This window comes from Xiphias gladius, chromosome 21 (genome assembly GCF_016859285.1).
Source record: "Xiphias gladius isolate SHS-SW01 ecotype Sanya breed wild chromosome 21, ASM1685928v1, whole genome shotgun sequence".
Taxonomy (NCBI): Eukaryota; Metazoa; Chordata; class Actinopteri; order Istiophoriformes; family Xiphiidae; genus Xiphias; species Xiphias gladius.
Window position 1 is genome coordinate 27,038,750 of NC_053420.1, and position 26,663 is coordinate 27,065,412.

Here is a 26,663-nt window from a genome sequence, read left to right on the forward strand (position 1 = left end):
TGAGCTTGCTGTGAAATCTTCTAGGTAGCCCTTACCATAGCGGTACCAGCGATGGCCTTTTTATAGCCCTTGACCTCATAGAGTTGGCGTGCTCTTCTAAACATAAAAAGATGAAGATTTGTTTTTTCAATCCAACAGAACCATGTCTTCGCTATTCTTAGGTTACATAAATGATTGTTACAGTTACAGGAGTACAAAAAAAACCCAAACTAAAGTTAGGTTAAACTGCCACGAAATATTACTAGCAGCCATCGTATGTCTAGTTGAATCATTTATTTAGCAGCATTTCCTGGCCCCACAGAAATACACTACAAAGACTCTGGGTAGAATTGTGTGTTCCCAGTGGATATGAACTCTTCGATCCTGCCCCTATCCTCCCATTCCTGTCCCGTCCTTCATTCCTTGTTAGTTGCTGTACACTGACAGGAATTTAACTTCTGTCACTGCAATGTGTCAGAGTGAAGTGAAAAGTCCAGGGCAGTTGGATAGGTAAGCCACAGGGTAGGGCATGCAAAAGCCTTGGCCCCCATATATGAAGCTGTGCTCAAATACCTGGCGAACACAGAGCCTGACATCTGATTATCCCCTGCCTGGTTAGACGCTTCTGTGAGTCGAGTCAGAGGAAGGTCATAGATGAAAGAGACGTCTGATCAGAGCTCTGTCAGCCAGCCCCTAATGTACACACTTACATAAATATTGACTGGATTTGGAGGGCCATGTAAATTGTCTGTGGTAGAAAAGCAGAGAGATAGCTATAGCACGCTTGACGGAGCCCTTTAGGCTTTGAACGTGTTTGAAAGTGTTGACTTTCACCACTTGATGAATCACTCACCTCTCACAGAAATCCTATGATAATGAACCCGTGTTTGCCCACTTGAAAGGACATGTAACGTACATGCTGATGTCCACAGTTTTAATGCAGCTATGGAAGAGATGAAAACAAAGTCCATTTATTTAACACTTGCAAATGGATAGTGATCGATTTGAAAGTCATTTGTCTACACAAATTTTGAAGGACCCTTCAAAAGGTTGGCTCAAGTAAGGATTTTTATGTTTGTCTAAAAACCTGCCTGATGACTCCTTGACAAATGATGTTGTGTAAATAAAGTGCAGAAAAAGCCCAGCTTGCGGGCAGCCCTGTTCTTACTATTGGAATGTTCTGCCCAAGAGCTTAAGAGACAGTGATGGCGGAAAAAAATGTGTATTGTCGCTCACATCCAGCCACTCAGCACGGTAAGTCTTTCAACAAAGGTCGCAAAGCACAGCACATTTGGCTCAGATCAGTAAGGTCATGACCCATACTGGGTTTATTTGGACCTTTGCACCAAAATAATCACAGGGCTCTGACTACGCTGTGACAGACATTAACAGTCTGGAACCACTTCTCTCTCTAACCCCTACCTGAAACATGAACTTCGGGGCTTGTTGGTACCATGAACATTTCCTAATTATTGTTTGAATTATGTGAGCTCTGGAAGTGGAAATGTTTCTTGCATGAGGAAAAATGATTTTCTGGGGGCAAGAGAGTATGTCAGTATTATGCGCTGCGGTTGTGGTTTGTCTGCAGGAGCAACTCGGCTACTTGGAGGCAAGGGACTGGGAGGAGGTCCAGATGAGACAGAAACTTTCATTTTTCTTAACCAATACCTCTATGTACAGAATTCCATCAGCCATGTGGTTCTTATTTTCACAGCAAGTTTAACACGTGGTGATAATGTTCGAAAATATTATTGGATTATTATCCATCAAATTTAGTACCCTTTAAAAAGTGTAGGCAAGTTCTTACATACAAAGAAAAAAAAAAAAAGAGGCCAGCAAAATGTTGACAGAAAAACACCTTAGATCTGAACCTACAGATGTAGGGGAGTTTGTCCTGGGTGGCAGTCCCAGCGGCATTCGTATCATGTTGTGTAAGGCTGTTGGCAGACTGAGCTGCAGCCCTGGTGTTCAAACAGCTCCAACTCAAACTATCTAAAAATCAGATAAAGGCCTTGTCTTGATGTGCCAAAGGACAGCTGGGAGAGGGCTTACATTTCTTTGGCTCTGATTCAAGGAATCTGAGTAGTGGAGCACAACGCAAACTCTTTACCTGAGATACCTTGTTTAAAATCTTTGACTCCAGGCTAAGACAGCAGCTATGCAACACTATAGCTTATCCGGACACTGAAGGTTTCACGTCAGACATGAATAAATGTTTTTATTTCTTCTACTAATAATATCCAAGATAGAAAAAAAAAAAAACACAAACCCAGCTCTAAGTCACAAGCCCAAAAATAAAGGGCCTTGTGTAAGATCCGGTGTGTGTGGAAACCAAGCCCCGGCAGTCAGCATGCCTTTGCTGAGAGACAGCAGCTGTTGGACTGATATAGCATGGCTAGAGAGCAGAGAGGCCACAGTGTTAAAACCAGCCTTGTTCTTTTACAGGCTCTTTCTCTCTAAGAAAGACTACAGGTAGTCTTCTTTAATGATGGCAAAGGAAGAACAATGAAATCCATATTCGAACTCTTGATGCAAAAAAAGAGAAATTTCGGGGTATAATTTAAAGAAGGATGTCAAATTCAATGTCCGCCAAGGGATTTTAAAACCAAACAGAGTAATGAAGTTTTCCCCTTTTTGTTGTCCAATTTTCCTTTATCTACATCAGTCCTCCTTCAGGTGGCTGGATTCCTGAGCTCTCATATTTTCCATGTTGTTTTTTGTTCTGTTATCGCCAAGAGTGCGTGTCCTGGCAGAATAAGGCCAGATGATGCCATACGATATGAAAACAAAAGAGACATAGATATCTTGTGTGAATCTAGGTCGTGTCTGAGAGATGGTGGTCACCCTGTGCTTAGTAAAGCTAGACAGAGCAGAAATCAAGATTTAAGGGAGTTTTAGGTGGGTTAATCCCAACCCTAGCCCAACAGACAATGAAACACAAAAGGCCCTCTGCAGAAAAAATCATATCAATTAATCTGGAGAAATTAACACAACCACTTTGGGACCATGCCTGGAACTTAAAACTTCATCTTTGTGCCAGGTATATGATTGCGTCCCAGTTTTTCATTTCCACAGTTCTTAAAAAATTCCTTTTAGCTTATGTAGACTCACCAATACACACATGAACTGGAACACCACAGCACACTGCAGAAGAAAAGGCTCCCTGTCTTACCCCTCAACAATTTTCCATCTTCCTTCTTGGCACTCGCAGCCTCCTTCCATTTATTTTTAAGGTAAACTGTCACAGAAGAAGGGAGTGTGGAAACTGTGGTGACAAAGGCTTAATTTCCCTGTATTTATAAGTAAGCCCAAGGCAGCTGGGCTTATGGTGTTAGGAGAGTTAAAAAAAAGGGCCTACAATGGACTTACAAAGACCTATTGTCGAGCCAAGATAGGCATGACGTTAGAGACATTAGACGTTAAATTACACTTCTTTTTCTTTTCCTGGCCTGCTCCGACTTTCTGCTTTGAGACTACTGTTTTTGTAAGATGGCAAGGAGGGAAAATATTCTCTTTCAAGTTTGCTGGGAACTCTTACTCAGGGGGATATCCTTTACCACCTGCCCATATCAATCACGCATTTGGCCAAGCGCTCGGCTGGAATACGGGGGGAAGAAGGGGGAAAATCTGCTTGGATCTCACTCCAAGATGCAGACAAAATGGCTGCCACTGTGCGTCCGCTGGCATACCGCTCTGATCAAATGCTACATAGTCTTGCTTAGGTTCTAATCAAAGCACCCCTCTGTTAGAAGGGAGTAAAGGTGTCTTTACTGACACCTTGGCGTTGACCTTGGCACAGGGCTCTGTGCTCTCAGCCGGTGGTCCTAGGCTTCTCTCGAGCCTGCCAGTTATTTTCTCTGCCTAAGCGCTATCGTCTGTCATAATCTACAGGAATTTGTGGACACAACCTATTCAACCCCAGGTACACGGTGTACCATTTTAAGGGGAGGACAAAATGCACAGTGGTTTAGCGTGAATAGAAGAGATAAGTTATTAAACATATGCTTTTAATAAAACAGTTTAATAGAACTGCAAGCTCATGCTGAAATACAGCAAAGTATGCAGTTTTTTCACTACATAACTGAACACCAGTTCACAGATGGGTCCTGAATGGTGTGATTAAAAATTTTAGTAGCTTCTTTCAAGTTACAACCACAAATATTCAGTGATGGGAAAAGCCATGATTTTTTTCTGGTTACTCAGTGATACAGAGCATATGGCATATTGTATATCACTGCATATATACAGGTGGAATTAGAAGACAGAGAAATGTGCACTTGCAAGGAAAGCACCTGTATATACTCAGAGAAAGGGGAGTATGATGAGAGAGAGTACTTTACTTCCCACTATAGAATAACTCATCCTCTGAGGGTAGGGAAAAAACATTAGACATGAGCGGGAGATGTCTGTGGGAGGCGCCTGCAGAACATCTCTCTCTTTTCCGCCCTGTCCATGAAAAGATTGCTCAAGGAGCCAGCTCCGGCCATTTCTCCTGGTTGTTTGTCAAGCGGGAAAAGGAAGTCTTGGATGAGACAGAGAGGTAACACTTGAAAGGGAACATCTCTCTCAGGGGAACTAGAGAAAGGCCTACGCAAAGCAGTGTAACAGACGGAGAGCCATGCTTATGAACACTTTTCTCTATTTGCAAACATTTGCATTTGAGACGGCAGCGCAGTGGCCACCAGTTCCAATAGTTGGCTGTTGAATGGAGGTGAGCGCTAGACCTTCTCAAAAGAGGCTGGTGAGAGTGGGAGCATTGGCAACTCTACAGCGGGTTCTGTCATCGGGATTAGTCAGCAAAGTGAAGAAAGCATTTTGATAAAGCATACCAGGCTTCCACTTCTTAGCTGGGCCCCCTCACTGCCAGTCCAACCACAGGCCTGTTGTACCACACCAAGAAACTATTGGCAGCTGACACTATTCAACGTACAGAGAGGGGATGCTCAACATGTTAAAGCTGAAACGGAGCACGTGTTCATATCAATTTTACACTTTAGGACTACTGTACATAAATATGTCAGGTTAAGGCACATGTGCAGTCAATCTCTCAAGAAAATATGTGTTCATGTGGTCCAATTAGCTGAACATCTGTCATGTACAGGAGGGACAATTACGTACGGTGATGTCAACCCTGTATGTTTTGCATCTGTTAAGTACTAATGGAGCCTTACAAAATGATATCTAACATCTGCTAGCAGCAGTATTGGCCATGGCCTCAGTATTACAGTATGTAGAGCCTGATTAGGCTTGCTTCAGAACAGTTTCACACTTGTTCTGAAGGTCAGAGAGGCACTTTAGATGTGAGGGAGTGATAGACTTTAGAAAAGTCACGTTATTTTTCTTATTATGCAGGGAAAAACCAGACAATGTGATGAATGTTGACGTGACTGAGTAAATTTGTTTGTAAATTGTGTTTTTCTTCAAAATTTGGTTAAATTCAAGCAAATGTTCTACGTAGTTTGGAACATCAGAAAGTAGATACCACGATAGGTCAATAGAGCGAGGCTATGTGGCGAAAGACTGGATTTTGATGGAAGTATACTTTATTAAACACACGAGAATTACAGTAGCTTTAAGCCATAAGAAGCAATGTGCATTATACACATCAAATAAACAAATATAACATGAATGCATAAAATGCCGCTAATAGGAGACTGGATGGATGTATCACAGTGTAAGCTTTGTGATTCTGGTTGCAACACATGGTAGCCTAAACATATTCCACCTAAACAGTCCATTCACATATACTTCTGAAATCATTTGCAGTAATAAATAGCTAATGCGAAGGCTATATCTTCATACAAATTCAATCTGCAATTCCAAGACTGGCAGTTGATCTGCATTTCCTGAGCCAAACACTCTGTGCTAGTTGAGTTCATTTGCATTAAGTTGAGATTGAGTGCGCCCGACTGCTCAATGCACCGCATAACTTGCTGCACCACATTCATCACATACCGTCAGGAAGCAACCTTAGACACGTCCCCTCACCTCCCTGGGAATGTAAAGTACCTTAATTCAAGCAAGCAGGTAGCATTAATGCTACAATCATTAGCTCTGACCCTGGACTCCTGTTTTATTACCCTGCTGCCCTTGTTGATGGCCAGTCTTGCACTTTCTGAAGATGTGAGGAACCATTAAATTTAACGGGTTTAGAAATTTGGATTACACTGCTTCAGAATGGAATACATTGAGTTGGACAAGCTTTAAAAAAAAAACAAAAAAAAAAACTTTTCTGTTTGACTGGTGATGTCACTGCAAAAAAAAAAAAAAAAAAAAAAAAAAAAAAGTTTGAGAGTTGAACCTACTGTACATGATTAACTGCAAGTTGAGATTAAAGGCATACAGAGCAGTGGGAAATGAAATGAAGTCCACTTCATCATCTCACTGGAGCAACAACCTTAATGGTTCCATATGAGAGGGAAACAAGCATACTCTGGCATTTTGATTGATGAGCGAAATATGTAGCCTATAATCTGCTGAAGGACCAATATTGAGTCACACAGTGCCACACAAACCATGCTTAAATCACTGTCAGCCTATAGCCATTTCCACAGAAACAAACATCTGCTGCCAACAAGTCAGAGATGGAATCTGTGTAATAAAACAGGAAAGTCCCTCTGTGTATCATCATAAGGTTGGCACGGATCATAAAAATAATTCACGAAAATCCAGTTGTTGTGTCAGAAGAGATTAAACTATTTGCCTTGTTCAACTGAAATTATACACAAAATACGTCTGCTATGAAATGTAACAATAAAAATTCTACAAAGAAAAAAAGCTGCATGCTTGTCAACATCTTGTGATGTATTCTTAAGTCTACCACGGAGGCTAGGCAGCCTCTTTCTCCACTTAATTGATTTCCTTGCATGGAGCATTCCCTCAATCACCAGTCCCCTTATGTTTTTATGTTTGCCTTAATGCCACTATCCATCAGCTTTAGGTGGAATAAAATACCTCTATACAGGCCTAATGTTAAGCACTGCTGGTTTATTTGGTCAGACTAATACAGTTAAGTATTTCACTGTCTAGAGTCATTTCTACTGAGCGTCCCTAAAGCTCAGACTGAGATGAGTAAGAAAAAATGTCAAGATTTCCCACTTGTCTGCAGCAGAAACCAAAGAGAAAGATTTACAACATTTTAAATGTAGTAACAGAATTTTCAACAGTGGTCGAAAAAATGGAGGATAAATCTGGTGAAAACTGTCAACACTTTCATTAAGCTGATGGTTTTAGAGCTATGCAACTGTTTCCCATTTCCATTTTGTTCCCTTGTGAGATTCATGCTGTGATTATGTCAAATATTGAGAAAGCTACATTGACATGTTGTTACTGAAACTTTTCAGGAGCTGTGGTTATACGAAGACTGGAATAAGACTAGATTGCAGTACTGACACTCTTACTGTATATTAACTGTAGTGGAGAAATTTTGCTGTCATTTCATCATGGATTAATCTGCCAATTATCTTCTCAATTAATCGATTAGTCATCTTGTAAAGTCCAAAATTCAAAAATGTTCATTTTACTAGTATACAGTGGGGTCCAAAGTCTCAGACATGAGAATTTGACAACTCTGTCTGGAGCTCTTGAAAGTCAGCAACTTTGAAGCCAATATGTACTAAAAGTCCTTTAAGTGCTGAGACCTGGAGGTAGGATTCTTGTGTTTTGTTAGAAAGTGTAATCTAAGTCTTAAATTGATCATACTTTCATATACTTTTTGGAAACGAGTATGTGTCAGCTATTTCTCTATTTTTTTATTTTTTTACTGCTAAAAATGGCACCAAACTTTTTTGTCTCAGGAATTCAAGTCTGCTAGGCCCAGTATCTGCCTTGCTAGACAGAGAGAGGGGGGAGAGGGAGAAAGGGAGAGAGACTTTGGTATGGACAGAGACAGAGAGAGAGAGGCAGAGAGCGAGTGGGCGGTGATTAACATGCTGCAGTCAGGATGCATTTCAGCGGGGCACTTGGAGGAAACGACGGGCCATTACAGCACAACTAAGGGTCTGTTAATCAGCCTATTAGGGTTTAATTGAGGGTAATTAATTAGGAGTCGGTGGGCAGTATGTGACTGGGGGTCAGGGGCTGACATGAGAAGCAGCTGGCAGAGCAACCTGAGCTGATTGTTTCTGATCCATTTACACAAGGTCAGTGATTGATTGGCAGGGAAATTAGCCTTAATTGCACCTGTCTATTTTTGCTCCCTTTAAACCTTTTAGGAGCCATAAATTAACCCACTAGCTCCAATGAACAAGGACCCGGCGGAGACTGTGTTGGAGCAGAGCAAACACATTTACAGTAGGCCCAGACTGTATGTCTCCACAAAAATCATCAAGTGCCAGCTCGCCTTGGAGGACGCAAGCTGTTTAAACTGAGTGGAAAATACAATATTCTGTGTGTGGTGAGGGACAGAGACAAAAGCAGCCTTCTGGCTGGAACAGAGCATAAGCTCACCTCACACCATCTCTAGACTGAGACGACTCCACATCTTAAAAATCTTTTTTTTTTCCCCCCACATGGAGCAGTGGAAAACAAAGATGTGTTTGTCCTCACTTCTTAAGACCAGCTCCGCAAAGGGCAGTGGCTACCACCAGAAGCTGATTATGGACTCTTTAAAGTTAGATTTGTTTTAATGTCCTGCTCCTGCCTCAGCTGGACCACGGGGCACAAGAATGTGGCTCACTGCTAGGATTGGCCTGCTTAGCCTGGGGTGGATTCATCCTGTCTAAGGCCAGACAGGAGCAACGGAGCGAGGCCACATTCTGCTTGCCCATCTGGGGAATAAACACACTGCCTGCACAGGGGCCAAAATCTAATAAAGAGCCTGACAAAGGCCTGCTTCTTGCCTCAGAATGCCAAACAACATGTGATCCCCCTTAGGGAAATAACTTCTATATCTGTTCCTCATAGCCCTCTGGGTCAGAAATAACACCTGGGGAACTCTCTGCACATGCCCTGCTGAGGGTGCCATGTGTTGCGGCGATTTATTAGTGACAGTACGGTTGAGTCAGTCGCACCATTCTGTTGTAACCTAACATTTTTTTTTTTTTAAATCCAGGGCGACTGATGACATCCTAAATCAGGCTCAGTGACATTATATAAGCCTATAGTCCGAAAACCGAGGCTGAGCACAGTACTCATCAGTTGAACCAGTGGAAGTACACAATTTCATTCAGAGCTTACACATGCTAAATGTGCTGTAGTGAAAAATTACACTTGAAAGAAGTGTTGTATAACATGCCATGAAATACAGGAAGAACATTACTGAACACGTACTGAATCAGCCATAATAAAACTAACCTTTGTGTCATTATGGCCTTCCAGGGATCAGAATAATATCTGGAATGTCTACTAGGAAAAGGTGACGCTAATTTGCAGCAAAAGGCAGTGTTTTGCTGCCAACTTCTCAAAAATTGTCCAAATCTCTCACTTATTCTTGCCTGGGTTGGAGGCTCTGACATCAAAGAGGAATAAGGGCTCATTGACATGCATGCTTCGGACCTGCCTCCAGCAGAGCTCACTTCACATTTCTGTCAGTCACTGCTAAGTGCTATCTGGCTGGATTTTAAGATGTCTCTAGCCTGGTGACTTGATACTTAAGTAACTGCAGAGAGGTTTGAGGGGTTTAGTGGCTCACTGTGGGTAACCTCGCAACTCACACAGCTAGCGACGAGTAAGAAATTGCAGATGTGCTGCCCTAAAGAGTAACACAGTTACATTTTTTAAATGTAGACATGAAATTACCCTTGGCAGTTTAAGATAAAATGCATTATTTTTGCAGTACTAATGAAATTAAGTAATTTTTCCTCAAATTTGAAACATCTAAAATGTTGTATAAAGGCCAAAAGCCAGTTGATTCTATGATAATTAGCATAAACTGTAGCAATATGATCACGGGAACAGGTTGTGTCAAACATAATAAAGCTGAACTGGCCGTCTCAAGGTTAATGTTCAATTTTATATCCTTGCTGCCAATAAAGTAGCTGTATTTAGAGCAGCCTATTTTGCATTTCAGACACGTTAGATTATGACCCCTGGCATTTTTCCACCACATTCCTCCTGCTCTTCCTCAAGCTAATCATGCAAAAAAATACATTATGCATCTCAAACAGGTTAAATGAACAGAGGTAACTGCCAGCTAATCTAACTTGCATCATCTGTTACAAAACTGTGCCGGCACAAACATGCCTGCTATTTTTAGTCCACTTTTTAAGACGCCCTGTCAGCTGACACTGAATAAAAACATTGTTTAGTTCAATTTTAGCCTTCCAATCTTCACTTTCCATTTCAAATGAAATCTTGTTTATATATTTATATAAACATTGCTGGGACACTCTCCTTCTAGCTGGCCCCCTGTCCAAAACAAAAACACACGCAACCCCATTTTCTATATTAGAACTGGCATCTCCCAGTGTCAGTTTAGGTTTAAGTAGTTGTTGCTGTTCACCCTCTGTGACCTAAGAGTGTTTGCTGAGTATTTACAAGGTGACATTTACAACAGCAGCCCAGGCATCTCCATTCTCCGCCTATTTCAACACTCAGTAGCCCACACAGAAAACATCCCCTTCACCCTGAGATCTCAGGCATGGTCATTCCGTGATTGTGACATTGGCTTAGTCATATTTCACAAGCAAGAGGCTTGAAGAAAGTCATGTTTGTGGGAAAATACACATCTTCCTGGACTTCCAGCATTGCTCAATGTTGAGCATTGCTTGAAAGGAACACTTCCCCTATGAGACAGAGGGCAAAATGCTGGGATAACATTTAAATAACATTTTCTAATTAACATGTAAGTACACAATCAGTCAGCTATCTGAAGATATGACCAGAGAATAAGCCATGGCTATAGAGCAAAGCTTGTCATACCAGACCAATCCCACCATTAAACCGAATCCTGGCAGCAAACACGGGCAGATACTGACCAGAGTGCTAAGATTTTCAGGCTTGCAGAGCAAAAGCAAACACAGCTCGAGGTTTTTATGAGAAAAATGTCTGGCTGAACAAGGAGGCATTCATGTGCTGAATCATACCAGCCTTCAGCTCAGTTAGAGGACAGCCATCTGCTATCACACTCCCCCGCTAAGAGCCTGTTATAGAAGGACGAGCTGCGGATCATCATGTACATGTTACATCCATATAGACTTACTGGAACTAACACCTCTACTACAGGAAGAGAAAACAGCTCTGTGGCTGTTGACAATGCTTTGGTTTTCTGCCTCCTCAGGTGAACGTGCTTTTCACTGCTCCATGTAATATGATTGTCCTTTTACAAAGCGGTTGATCCACATGGCAGCGTTATGCTGCTATGTGGAGGATTTGACAGATAAAGAACCAGATATTTTCCTCACGAGTTGGGGGAGACCAAAACAGAGCTAAAATGATGATGAATATTGAATGGAAATGTTGCTCTGTGTCTGTTGGATGTTTAACCAAGAAACTGTTTGCTAACACATTCACTATACCAATTTTATAAGGTGACAATGTGTCAGTGTTTTGTTTTCGGATTGTTAAACTGCCAACAAGTGTCCAAAAAAAACAAAAAAAACAACAAAAAAATCCCTAAAAGAAACTATAAAATGGTTGCCAGTAAGCGGCTAATAGGGTGTTGAAGTTGGAGCTTCAACTGACAAGAGCTTACTCAACCTTTAAGCTTACAATGGGGATCAAGCTTTTCCACTTTTACAATTCCAATTCATTCTGAAGCGAGTAGTCAATTAATGGATTACCTGATCAACAGAAAATGTACTGACAGTAGTTCTTGGTAATTGATCTTTTACATTGTCTTCACAAGCAATTTGATGACATCGTCTTGGGCTAAAGAATGACTTTTGGGTTGACTGGAAGATTAAAAGATGTATCTGAAAATTAATCAACATATTGACTGATAATGAAAGTAACCATTAGCTTCATAACACAGACTCACAACAGAAAACCTCACATCCTGTTAGATTTTCACACTTTCTTGTAGCAGTCATTCTAAAAAGACTTAACCATTTTCTTAATCAACTATAGTTTCTCTGAGTACATTTAATATACTAAATATTACTTTGAAAATATCTTCCCTGTAAATATCATCAACCATGTACTAGAACAATTTCTACAGATATATGTGACAGCCACTGAGGTCATACAGTATTTGCCTGAGGGAAAAAAAAGAAAAACAACTTCCTGAGAGGTGTGATGAGAAACCAGATTTGAAGGCTTCTGCTTTTCTAATGCGCCGTGTCCCACACAGGATGTTAAATAGGACAAAGATACAAACTGTTATTTTCAACCCACAAGTTCAAAACATGACGATGAAATTGCCTTTAGGAGTTTAGGATTAAACTCCTTTGATTCACCACTGTATACCACTTAGTTCACAGATCCAATCACCCGAGGTTAAACATGCTACCCACTCAACTGCAAAAATGTCCTTATGACATTGCATTTCATATTGTGGTCTGAAAAACCATGACACGGAACTTTATTTCTTAAACCAGCTAACAAAGAGGGAGCCTGCGAAACATGAACCACCTTCACTATCAGGTTTCCCATCCGATGAAAAGCACCAATGTGGAACAACAACTCTGAACTGTCTATACATTTCTATTTCAATGGCTGAATGATTTATTTTGTTGGTTTTTGTCTAGCAATCCTTCATCTCTTGAAAAGATAAGGTCACTTAATAGGGTGCTTTGCTACCTCCTCAGGCTCTTCTCGTCCTCTCTGCTCATGTATTCAAGAGAGATTTCGTGACTTCATTCACAATAAGCTCAAAAACAAGACAAACACAAGTCCAGCATTATCCTGAAGCAAAAGAATTAAATCTTTTTTAAGGTAAGGAAAGGCTGTGAATGGCTACCTCAACACTAAATCCTAAACAAGATATCTTCTCAAGTAACCAAATACAGCAACATCTGGCCCATTAACATGATTCCCCAACCTTGCTGTGCTCACACACGCCCAGGCGAACACGTGCACACAAGCTCAAAAAAACAGACACTGCATACGAACACATAGACACACTTGCACTCGTGCACGTTCATGTGACATATGAGCTTATCTCTCTTCGCTCATCAGCCAGTGGCCCACTTGCAGTCTCTTTTTGGCCTTAAGTCAGCAGCATCCCTGTGAATTGCTGGTTCAACCTGCCCTTTTAGGGGATCTCATGACAAATCTCAAGTCGCTGGGAGCTTTGAGACATTTGGTTGTGTTACTTGACGAGATTATAAACGAAGACTAACATGACACATCTTAGTTATGGTGTTGCCATATTTACAACAACATTATTTAGAACCACTGGGTGAGACTTGTGCAAGAGGACTTGTGGCATTTTTGTAAGTAGTTAGCATTTGACTGCATGAATGACAGGATAGAGTGATCAACAGATTCCAGATGTCGGAGTCTTCTTTTCTTGTAAACACTTTCCACAAACATCTCTGTGAGCAATGTGCTGGTCAAAATGCTCTGGGGCAATTTCACTGAGGTTTGACAATAAAGCCTGCGACAAACCATATTTGTCATCCTGCGGCACGCGGTAATACAAACTTGTAATCCAAATAAACCTCTCTGTTCAATGAGGCCATTGTGTAAGAGTCTGGCTGACAACTGTTCTATAAAAGCAACCTTTGTGATGTCGAGTTTTTCAACTCATCCCTCAAGTTGACCTCAGGGTGAGCTGGCCTTTCCACACGAGATTCTGTTTAAAGGCGAGAGGAGGACGCTACGCGGCAGCACTGTCATGAGGGATTTGTCAGCTAGGAAACAAACACAGGACTCTTTCTCACACAGCAAAACCAAAGACAGACATCCTCGCCTCAGGTTTATCTCGGCCTATCGGCAATGATGTTCCACTTAACAAAGCCTCCACCTGAGTGTTGGGTGGTAGAAGTATATGCTGAAACTTTAGCTGTCTGAAGCATTCGCTTTCTTGAGCTGAAATAAAAGCCCAAAATGTACTTGAAATGCTCATTCAATGTGTCAGATTTTCTGCTTTCAGCTAGAGTTTAAATTTCAGAGGTCACTGGAGCAGAAATATTGAATGATGGACTCAATATTTCATCGTCGTCATCTTTATAGAGCAGACAGCAGCTGTAACATTATCCAAGTACCATATCTATAGTACATCAACTTGTGTTTTTTTCCTCCTCCATGAAGCACTACAATGTAGGCCACATACCTCTATTATTCTGTCGTGGATTTGAAGGCCTCCTTCCTTGTCCGCTGGACCATTCTCGACGATCTTGGATACAAAGATCCCTTCATTTGAAGTGCTGTCATTATCATCCTGTGGAATAAATAGCAGTTATTATCTGGAAAATCAAAGCAGAGCGCTCAAACTGTTAAGGAGAACAGTAGTGTACAAATTTTTGACACCATCTTTGAAACCTAGCTAAATTTAGTTCTGACATCTAAACAAACGAGGTGCTAGGAGTGCTGCATGAATACAACTTGGTAAATTACTTTTAAAAACCTCGGAACCTTTATGCAGAAATTCTCATGGGTTGAACACACATAGGCAAATTTTGTGAGTCTCCCTAGTTAAAGGGTCAGTTCATCCAAATAACAAAAAACTTATTTTAAAACAACGTATCTGTACCACTCTACTCGAGTGGTACAGAACAGACCAGAACAACATTACAGAACTTCAATTTAATGGGATACTTAAAGAAACCTCAGTCACAGTGCTAATTCTAATTAATACTTTCTGGTCTGCTTCCTCTGTCAGGGGCATCATGTACAGTGAATTTGCCGCAATGCTCCAACAAGCCTACTACTTTGCCTAACAATTACTCTGATCTTGAGAGCTGTGGAGACTAGCCCTTCATGAGACCACAAAACCTGGCAGCTGATTGCTCTTACCAAGCCATGCCAAAATAACAGCCACATAAAACCCTCGTGTCAAAGGCTACAGGGTTATTAGCTATTTCCATTTTAATGAATAGCTTCTTACACAGACTGTTGATTTAAAGCAAGCAGGCAAAGCAAAAGCCAAGTATTATCTCCGCTCTCTTATGGCTGAGTTTGATACTAGCGAGAAAAGTTTCAAATCTACAAGACCATGGAGTCGCGAAAAAGAAAAAAGAAAAAAAAAGTACTTTTTATTAGTTTCCCACCATAAAAAGTCTTACTGTGATAATCTCTATTGCTACAGAAAAGTACGTCACTGTGGCTGTGGAAAGACAGCCGTGTAACAGTTGAGTACAGTCCCGGTGAAACCAATACAGGGGAACACCATTTCAATAGGGCCTGCAGAAAGAACATCCATGTATGGAAGATAGAGTTGTAACCGGTGTTGAGATATTTTCCACCCTCCACTCAGCATTGCAAGTGGCATCATTAATGACTTTCACTTCAGAGCCTCGAGGCAGAATACATAGTAGCTGTGAAAGGTTCAGGGCGGGATAAAAGACCCTTTCCTCTCCTCTGTGTTTACCTCACCACCAAAATCCCCTCAATTAGAGACAAAACAACTGCGGTCAAAGCCATAATCCCAGATTTAACTCCCATAAACCTAATTATAGCTTTTTTAATCTGTAATGCCAAATCCGCTAAACCAGACCAATATAAAAACACAATAAAACTTGATAGATGCGGTCCATCTATCCACAGACTAGAAAACACATGCATGACTGTCTTAAGCCGTGTCAGTCAGTCAGTACAGAGAAAGCTTGTGGTGCTTTAAGTATGTGCTATTCATTCCTGGGTTGTCATATGACACTTGGCTGATCACCGGGGGAGATGAAACCTCTAAAACGCTTGGCTTTTAACCTACCGCGCATGGCCTTCCTCCTATGATGTTAAAACCCAGAGATCCACCCTCACGAAGAAGGACAACCGTCACGCTTTTAGTCTCGCCTTCCTACAGACAGACAGAGGAGAGACACGTGAACAAAGAGATGGCAGGAGGTTATTCATGATAATCTACTCCAGGTGAGCGACAGAATGATTGAACTCGCTACTCAAAGAGGAAGAATAGGACAGAATATAAATGACCTTCTTATTAGCAAATAATAGAGGCACTGAAACAAAAAAAAGTACAAATAGAGCAAGGTGCAAGGGCAAGAGAAGGTTAATGATACCATTCCCTACATATTAAGGGGTGATGTGGAAGTGTAACTGAAAAAATTGGCTTAATGACACCTCTTTATCCACTTCTTCACTAGGGCTGAACAGTTGATCAATTTATAGCAAAATTGCAATATGAAAGAATACAGCTTTCATGTTGCAAGAGCTCAAATGTAGCTCACAGAGTTAACAAGGCCTTACAAGCTATAGGAAATTAAAGTTTTACATGCAGCCATCGATTTCACCAGCTATAATGACAACTGTTGCTGGCCAATTGTACTCAGCTTTAGTCAACTGATGGTAATTCTGTGAATTATCCAAACAAAAAAAGAGACTAATAGCTGTTCCCCGGTTAATACGTTTCCTGCGTGACAGTGTCTATACTATTAATGCTTGTGCCAAGATGGCATAGTCGAAAGATAACATTACTCACCACTCAAAAAGACAAATAGAGTGGTGACTCTTTCTCTGAATAAACCTCTGAGGTAATGTAAATAATAAACACTGTTGCTTGAATCTCCTGGTTTATACTTGTTTTTTGATAACATCATATGAAAATTTTCATCTTATCACCTTAAAAGCTCTCAATCTTGAGCTAAGAAGTAGCTTGTCCTGTCGTTCCGTGAAGATAACATTAATGTTATCTTAAACATGGTCCTCAATTTTAATTTTGTAGAAAGTGCCATTGGATATTTTCCTCTTGTAGTTCAAAACTAAAGTTCGCCACGCTGCAAGGCTTAGCCATCCCAAACACCAGAAGTGACCAGTTCAAAGAGGCGCCACCAGCCCTTCCCTCTCACGAACTGTTGTCCTATGTAAATCAATACACCAGTGGACCTCTTACTCAGTAGCAACATGACATGAAGAACTCTGGGAAACTCGCAGAGTCAGCTCTTAATCTGTTTTTTTAAGCAGGACTTAGAGGGGAGTTATGAGGTAACATAATTTCAGCTGCCAGTCCAGTATGCTGCGACACACTGGGACTAAATATAAAGCAGATATTATTGGCATGTACAGTGTCCCGACTGCCATATAGGCTAAATAGACTATCATGTGCATGTCACCCCATGCTGGAATGTGCGCCCCTGCACCGTGTCACGGCAGCATTGGCGACACATGCTTCCGAATTATAGTCACTACAGCTGATACTGTCAACGAGAAGACAGTTGGCCATTGAGTGAAAATTACTTGAATATGACTGAGAATTTGACAAAAACAAATTACAGGCTGTTCCATCCACTTGAGTTCTAAGGAATCTGCCACAAGCCGCAAAACAAGTTGGATGAATTTTAAAGGTGTTTTCACATTTCGTCTGCGAGAGCCATTAAAATGAACTCAGAGTAATTAAGCTGAGTTTTTTTTCACATCTGCGAACACTCTGGCAAAGCTCTAATCCCTAGGAAATTAAATGAATCTCTTCAGGAGGTTATGCATTTACTGAAACATTAAGTATGCCTAGGAGATAAAAATAAAATGTCCTTACCACCAAAAGTGCCAAACACGATCATGCAGACATCATTTGGGGGAACACATGGGGGCTATGTCAAGTAAACAAATGATCAACATTAATTTCACTGGAAAAAGAGGAAGAGGGCAGCTGAGGAAAGAAAGCAAACTTGCAGGGAACCTTTAGTCTACTGCTCACTGGTGACTTGGCACACTCACGGTGAGCCATTCACCTCGGCACCAGTCACACTTTCCAAATCTGTCCTCAATCAAACCACCTTCTCCTCTGTCTGCCTCTTAACATAGTGTATCTAATTATAGTGTAGGTGCTGTAAAGCAGAACGAAAAAGGAAACATTGTTTCAGGATGAGGCAGAAACTCTGTGACAGAAGATACGGCAGATTTCAAATCAATTAGAGGATACAGTAATTACTCAGTGAAGCTAAAGTATGTATACAAAGGAAGCGGCAGCCTAATCAAATTCTTTTTTCTTGAAAGGTTACTTTCTGTGACTTCTAGATGGCTTTTATTAATGTGATCTCATCTCATATTCAACTGAAACCCACCCCACGTGGGAGAGTTGCCTAATGGAGTAAATTATTCCATTAAATTATCTCATAGATTCATGGTTTAAAATTAGTCCACAATTAGCCTAATCAGATTGAGCCCCTGATTACCCAGATCAAATTCAGTGGAGTCTCAATCTGTTTGATGTCTTGTGATTTTGATAGATGCTCTTTATCACATCGCGCAGCGCAAACACTGTCTTCCACAGCAGTTAAAGCGGAGCTCTGTTAAAAACGGAGATCTAAGGCTGAATGGAAAGTGTGACAGCCATTCTATCAGGCCTAAAGTGAAACAGAGTGAGATCTGAGCTTTTTGTTTTTGCTTTGTTTTATTGCTCTTCCTGGCTCACTGAAGAAGCTTAAAATGTCTTCCGACTATTATTGGAAACTTCAGTCAGTTATTCCACATAGCCAGGTCACCCTGATCTCCCTCACAGTCACTGCCTGGTTATTATAAGAAGACATTAAAATCCACCATCTGGCCAAGGAAGCCTAAGCCGTGGAGTGACGGAGACTCAAAAACAAACAAAGTAGGTTACCCGTCAAACGTGGCATGAAATGATGGGTCTGTCTTCACTCTTTGACAGTGATTCAAGGGACAAATATGTCATAACAAATCTGTATTAGACCCTTCTCACCACAGTCATTTTGTATTGTGATACACGGCTAGTAACAGATGCACTTCATTTAGTGGTTCCAGTTCCGTGGTATTATGAATGCTGGCTCACTAGCGTAGCTTCAAAGGAAGCCATCATAAATGTCAAAACCCGAGCTTTTCCTGCTATTAAAATATCCCTTGTGAGAAAGGTTTAATAGGCAAAAAGTGTAATCAAATCTGACGGATCACTGATCAACTGATCAACTGCAATCACAAAAGAAAGTTAAACCGGATGATCAGGCTGTATTGGGTTTTATAATCCCCACAGTAACCTTGTTCATTTTCTTTCATTTACTTGATGATACAGAGCAACACTGAGCTACACACATAGATTCATAGAACTGGAGTTACGTCCAGGTAACTTATGATGTTATTTCGCTGTGTCTCGTTACTGAATAGCAGACTGCCGCTGTGTAATCACTGTGTTTAGGTTCAGTCACTCATACCGAGCTGTGATCACGGTGAGCAGAAGGTCTGCAGTATAATCACTTTGTTACTGAAAAGGAAAACACTTCTCTTTGACTTCCTCCATGTTGTTTTCGCTCTCCGAAAAACTCCACCAGTATCAGGTACAGGAAAACAACAGTGGCCAGTCACAGTCGTCGCTGTTCCCTCGTGGTATCCCCGCTGACGCCACAGCCCAAACCTGCAGCTCTTTTTGAGGAGGTGCACTTCAGCTACGGTGTAGCCTACAGCATAACCTCGGAGCCTATGCGCGCAGCCGCCGTAGGTACGTTGTAGCCCCTCAAGGCAGAAGTATAAAACCAGTTATAAGCTCTGAGAGAGTCTGCATGTCGCCTGCCTCCCGCACAGCTAATCTCACTTGTGATGCTCTGTTTCATACTGCCATGTGTGCATTGAGATCCTCCCAGCAAGCAATCGTGTTCACTGCTTGACTGGACCCAGTGAAAGAACCATGTGAGATAAAAAAAATTAAAAAAAAAAAAAAAAAACCTTTCCAACTAAACACATCATCTACAAAATGTTTCTTCTCCTCCATCTCCCATGTCTTTTATGTATGTTCAAGGTGTGCCCGCAGAGGGGACTTTATTCTTTCTGTTTGCACTGGGTTTCACTGGGAATAACGCACTTAACGTGTATCTCAGTGGTAGGACTGAGATGCCGCTGTCAAATGAACTATGATAACCAGCTGTGCTACAGGCCCAGCAAGCTTCTTTAAACCAGCATGAGCGATTTCACCATTTCCCCGCATCGGTGCCTTTGATGCGCAATTTACCAGTCTACCGGAACACATTTTGCTGGGAACAGAGCCCATAATGGACAAATGAAACCACCAAGCAAAAAAGAACAAAAAAAACAAAAAAAAACAAACAAGGAAAGAGTGAAGTCTTTGAAAGATGTCACTTGAGCGAGAAACTGAATGAGAAACTTCACTGACAAAAATAGGCAGTTAAGAGTTAAATAGGCAGCTTAAATAAAAGCAACAACCCAGAAAGGTTCCCGTTCATCCACATTTTATTATGTAACGCCATCAGCAGTATGTGTGTCCAATCTGTGCAATTTGTAGTGAATCAAAAGCTCCTCCTCCTGTTCTAGGACAGATTTTATAACTAAGCCTGATTACAATCTGACCACTCCCCTCTGCTGATCACAGCAGCAGTGCAACCACCACACACTAATTTAATTCATTAACTGACTTATGAACTTCTGCATCCTTTATGATGTTGTTATTTGGTCATTAAGGTTTTAAATTTGAACCATAAAACAGCCTTTCACCAGGGGTTCCTGCACTTTTTCCTAAATAGAGGTCTGCACTAAGCCCAGAGATAGAAAAAAGTACTACATCTTTAACGCAGAGGGGAGCCAATATTAAATCTTGCTCATCATCACAGTGCGCAATATCCGCTTTTCAAGGGCTTTCAGCCCCTCAGAAAGTCCTTCAAGCACTGCTGAGACTCCTACTGAAAAACCAAGATCTTCCATCACACTCATACAACTTTGGTGGCCGGTAACTCTGCTGCATCCGTGACTTCACGTTGTCGAGGGAAGGGCGAACACCCCACGACAGAAAGCCTCAAACAAGCGTGCTGCCAGCGGGGATATGCTGTGTGCCTGGACCCTGGCTCTTGTTGTGTACAGAACTGCAGTAAATATTTGGCCCTCCCCCATTGCCAGCTGGCCAGAGGCACAGCTGACATCCATGTCTCGAAGAGGACAGTGAGGGAACAAGCCTCTGAGCACTCCTGGAAAGTTGCTTCCGAGAGGGAAAACTGTCAGAAAAATCCTCATTAACTGTCTGACTTCCATTGTCATCTGTGATGAGGTAAAAAAAAAAAAAAAAAAAAAAGGATAACTACTGATCCAAAACAATATGAAGAGCCATTAAAACTGAGACAAGCCCCAGAATGCAAACAAACAAGTTGAGAAAGACATTTTAAAGCCTATAAAGTTGGCTCTTAAACGTTTGTACAGCAGGATGTCACTAAAGATGGGTGAAAATGTAGTGTTGCAGATACACACATAAGGAGGGAATGTGCTGTCTAGGTCTAAACTACCAGAACGAAACATTGTGGCAGTCATTCTAAAACATCCACTTTGAGACGAAGGCGAGGGTTTGCTGTCTTCTCTATATCTGATGCATTCCCTACTAACAGAATACAGGTTTGTTTTTTTTTCCCTCGGCAACGGGGAGAGCAAACTGTGGACAAGAGGGGGGAAAAGAGCTACTCGTGCCCCCCCGAGAGCTGAAACTTTGTTGCTTACCTTGCAGGAGAAAGCCACGGTCTTGGTGAGGGAGTCGATCCTCTCGCTGTACTCGGTGAATTTCTTCTGGTATTTCACCGCTGTCACCTGCAGCTCGCCGTGCACGGCGGACAGCTGTGCCAGGAGCGACTTCTCCCTCTTGTTGGCTTTAATAGTCTGCTTCTTAAACTCTCTATCCAGGCTGATCATTTTGCACTGCAGCGCGCTGTTCTGCGCCTTCAGGGCTCTCAGGCAGCAGTGGCTGCTGAATTTCTGCTCTTTGTGGGTGAGCATCAGTCCGCAGCCGCCCTCGCATATCCCGACCGGTCTGTAGTCGCACGTCTCGCGCATATGGGCATCCATGTCCCCCAGGTTGAGCAGCTCGTTGCATCCTTTATTCCTGCACTTGGCCGGGGAATAGTCGCACATCTCTGCGTGCTCGGCCAGATGCTGCAGCTTCACCACCGCATCGCAGCCCCTCGCGTGGTTGTCACATTTGATCTCCAGCTTCAGGATGAGGTTCTTCAGAGGCAGGACGTGGTTCAGCTCTTTGGTGGAGATCCGCTGACATTTGACGGGGCAGCTGCTCTGCTGGACGACCCAGGGCAGCACGCAACCGGAGCAGAAGACGTGACCGCACGGAGTCGTCAGCGGGTCCTCCAGGACTTTATTGCACAAGTTGCATTTGAAATCCGGGTCCACGGTCCCCTTGAAGCGGTCCAGCTCGAATCCCATGGTTTTCCAACTCCAAATCCAAACTTGTGTGCTCCCCACCCCCGCAGATCTGATTCGGAGCAGTGGGGCGTTTTTAGCTGGTCATTGGTGGAGCGCTCACAGCCAGACTAAAGACTCTCCTCACTGTCTAAACTCTTCTAATTGACCAAGACTTTTGGTGCCTTCAGGTGCGCCTCGTAAGCTTATACTTTAAAGTTAGAAAAAAGTTTGCAAGCCTAAAAGAAAAACATTAGTTTAGCTTTTTTTTTTTTTTTTTTAAAGTAAAAACAACTTCCACAACTGTCGTGGAACTGCAAAAATGAATAAGACAAAATCTGGAAAAAGTAGGCTCGACTGTTACTAAAAGTTAGACCTTAAGAATGAAGCGGAAAGTTGCAGTGGTAATCTATGCCACAATATGCCAAGATTTGATTCTCTATTAATGGAGCCGCACACGCGGTCTTTGTTATTAAAATATCAAGTCCCAACTCTCCCATACGCCTGACCTTAACCGGTAAAAGCAACAGTTTTTGCGGTCAGTGAAGGCATCACTCCAAGGGGCCAAAGTGTCGCGGAATTTTCTACCGTAACTACTGTAGTAATTGCGCAGATGACGTTCAAAATTTTGCATAGAATTATTATAAATACAAATATTAATACCCAATCACCATCATCATCATCATTGTTATATTAATAGCTACAATATTTTTCACTTTCTAAATATACAAATTTTAGCTTATACAGAGTTGACATTTTGTCAACTATCTGGAGCCACTGAACACACCGTGGTTGTCATTTATTGGTTGGAAATATAGGCCCAGTAAAACGTTTTCAGACTAATGTGAGGTGTTATAAACTTGACCCACTGGAGGAGTCTGTCATTTGTTTTCATTCATAGTCTCTGGTTTTAATGCAGTCTAGATACTGTAGCCTATAGGGATAATAACGCAGAGCTGTAGCCCCATAGCTATATTCCCCACTTAAATATTTCTAATTGTTAAACTGCTGAGTTCCAGCACATAGCCCTGAATGTTATACGAGGTGACATGACAGTTGGATAGTTACAACACCGCGGGTGAGCGTTCAGGCATGCACAACACTTGTGAAAACAAGCAACATTGGAAGGACATTACCAGCACAACCACAAGCGAGACTTTCAAGTTGCAACACACTTTGAGTGAGGAGGAGATCAGTAAAATGTTGGGAAAATCGATCTGGATCACATTGTGTGGTATGTAGATGAATATCTGAAGCACCTCGGTGGGATTCGTGTTTGAACACACCTCTCGATGCACTCCTTATGTAAAGAAAGCCCGGTGTTACACAGTTTTACCACTTTGATTTGAGTGCATTTTCAATCCCGGCAGGAGGTTCTATGGCACTGAATGCGTTTGAACTGTAAATGAAAGTCCGGTGGGCACACAGTGAAGGAAAATAACAGCTACTGCTGCTCACTGCAGAAACAGCTTCTGTTGGGTCTGACCCTGTCCTGATTAGACACCTATTCCTACCAGTTGCCTCCTCTTTCGGAAATCCAGTTTCATGCAATGCCATGCTCAATAAAACCTTTCCATATGTGCATTATCCAGAACTAAAAACAAGGGCTTATCAAAGACTTCATGGACAAAGTGTGAAGGAGAGAGTCTGAGCTTGCTGGTAATCCTATACTGATGTTATGGGATGTCTTAGATGGGGTGGAAAAAAACTCACTGTGCAGTCACGTCAAAGGTCCTTGTTCTGTGTATACACAGCCTGTTTCATACTCATTGTGCGATTACATATATTTCCTAGCAGGTAGGCTAGTCTAGGTCATGGCTTGATTTCTTTAAAAACGACCTTTAATACACCTAATACATGGTGTGTCAAGAAATGTTTGAAAACAGATGTGGAAAAATGAACAGATGGAAAATGAAAGAGAGGGCTGGTGTTTTACTTTAACACCTGTTTCTTGAGTCAGTTTTCAGAAGGTAATTGGATTTTTTTTTTTTTATGCTGTTGTACATCAGCTGTATATGGGCATACGTTGTTTCACAGTTCAGAGCTTAAGGTTGCTATCAAATCTAACACCTTTGGTCAGGGTACCTTGGAAGTGTTATGCTGGACTATTGTGTTCAGCGCTGCAGAATCAAACCAGCAACCAACTAGCCAAACTCACCCACTCGACCTCTGGGCCAACCCGCGTCCTGTGATTTATTATATCAGTCCAGGAACAAGAAACCTGCCAGCCTGTGCACGGGTTTTTACAGTGACACTCAGTTGTTTGGTCTCCCCGAGTTGGAGAAATATTTGCTTTTAAAACTGAGTTAGAATAAATAAACAGTTGTTTTTATCGACTGTGTCAGAGTCAGATCAAGTAGGAAGGTATGGGAGACTGAAGTTTTTTGATTTTATGATACAGTATGTAAAGGGAACTGATATGGTATCTACAGGACTGGTTTTGTTTAGGAATGCTTTCCATGAAGCTGGGTGAAGTGGCACCGGGGTGGTGGTGATGGGGGGTGGTAGATGTGTGTGGGCGTGTGGGTGTGTTTGTGTGTGTGTGTGCATGTGTGTGGGGGGGTACACAAGTCCATGTTGGGTCCAGCCTAAAAACAGACAACATCCCAGTGCAGATAAGAGTTAATCCCACTCCTCCAACCTAAACTGTGAGTGAAGGATCAGGACAGACTGGACTTAAATGCTTTAACCAGACCTCCAGGTCAAAATAGCATCTGAAGATAATTTCCATGCAAGAAACCAAGCTTCAAATTTTGTGGCTTTATGGTACTAGCTGATTGTGATTTGAAGGAATGGCTCAACATTTTGGCCAATACGCATATTTGCTTTCTTGAAAAGAAATAGATGACAAGATTAATACCACACACATCTGTGCACTAAATATGAAGCTAGAGCTAGCAACTGGTTTGCTTTGCTTAGCGTAAAGACCGGCATCAGGGGGAGAGTTAGCTGGACTATTTCTTGGGTGGGTGCAGTGACTTCCAGGAGTCTTCTTGTTGGTTTTTGCATGGATTAAACAAGCAAGATACAGTGTAACATGTTTATTAGAAAGCTTTATAGGTGCTGCCTTTACCTTTGGACAGAACCAGGCTACCTGTTTTCCTCTGCTAAAAGACTGCTTGCCGTAGCTTCCTATACAGTATACACATCAGCCACAACGGTGCATATACGTATACACACACACACACACACACACACACACACACACACACACACACACACACACACACACACACACACACACACACACACACACACAGAGTGGTTCTGGGTGTAATTGTTGAACCTTCTTACTTGAAGCCTTTGTTGTAAAGCAACAGAGGGATCTAGGTTTCAGCATGTGTGATGAGGGTGTTTTGGAGTTGGGCCATTTAGTAATCTTCACCACTCTTCTTTAGATATGTCAAAGGCATGAGGGCCATGTGGGAAACTGCAAAGATGAGTTATTGCTCCTCAGGATGCCTTTTCATGTTGCGTTGAAACATGATGTACTTACAAAAGGAATACACTATCCATCTCGCTTTGGTTTCCCATGCGCTTGCAACTCCCTCGGGAATCAGTATTATTGTCAAAACTAAGTCTAGCCTCTAAATGATTTATACGCCAATAGTAGGGTTTGTTTTTCTTACAAACATCAGTGACTTATTGTGCCTTTCACGTGGGGAACTGGAGTTTTGTGGCTCCGGCGCCTTGAGTGAATGAGTAACTTTAAAGGCTGTTTGGAAAGGTCTCAGGGTGACCTTATGGACAGGTTGGGCTTTTGACCGGGACCCAATGAAGCTACATTCGCCTTCACTACTGACAGATGGTGAGATCCAAACAACCACTCTGGCCCTGTCAGTCTGTTATGACAGACAACAGCAGCTCAACCATCACAACATCCTCACAGGCATAAACATGTGAATGTGCGATTATGGTAATGATTGCACAACACAGGTGTCAGCAGTGGTGTTGCACTCTTAATAGTATACAGGTACGACGCTCCCAATTGACTGTTAACATATTGTGCGACATGAGCAACATCTCGCTAAACACAATTGACAATCAAATGCAGGAAAACAAAACAGATCGCAGTAATGATAGTGATGTGCAAAATATTTGACGTTGCTGAAAAGATTATTACCACAAACTGTGTGCATGTAGAAAAGCAGAATGTTCTGAAATCTCTCAGGGAGGTTAGAAACAGGATGTGGGTCAATGGAAACCTGATTTACCCAAAGGCAAAACTGCACGAGCAGAGAAAATCCCCATATTACATGAACTAAGTCAAAGTCTCAGAACAAAATCTGACCTAAATCTGCGGTCACATACAGTAGCTAATTAAATCTCCATGGCAGAGACATGCAGACAGCGTACACAGACACTACACCTTTGCCCCCTTTGGCTGAAGTGCCCTTCTGGACCAAAGAAAAATAATCATTATCATTATTACAGGTTTTATTGGTGGTGCCACTACTACTGCTGCTGCTGCTATTATTATAATAATTATTGTGAGAAAGCCTGTCCTTCGCACCATTCTTTCTTGGTTTATGCATGAATGAACTTGTAAGGTCTTA

At 41.9% G+C, this 26,663-nt stretch overlaps 1 protein-coding gene across 2 annotated transcripts in view; it reads right to left on the minus strand.

Moving 5' to 3' along the window:
• The window catches only part of pdzrn3b (PDZ domain containing RING finger 3b), a 94,704-nt gene extending 72,457 nt beyond the window's left edge, over positions 1-22,247 (minus strand). Inside the window, exons 1-3 of one of the 2 annotated variants that reach the window (XM_040115623.1) lie at positions 21,418-22,247; positions 15,731-15,817; positions 14,135-14,242 (exon numbers count right to left, since the gene is read on the minus strand). In XM_040115623.1, coding sequence (XP_039971557.1) covers positions 14,135-14,242; positions 15,731-15,817; positions 21,418-22,131 — 909 coding nt within the window. In that variant the 5' untranslated portion in view covers positions 22,132-22,247. The remainder of the gene's footprint in view (positions 1-14,134; positions 14,243-15,730; positions 15,818-21,417) is intronic. The other variant, XM_040115624.1, reaches the window with a different exon arrangement.
• Positions 22,248-26,663: the final 4,416 nt, after the last annotated feature.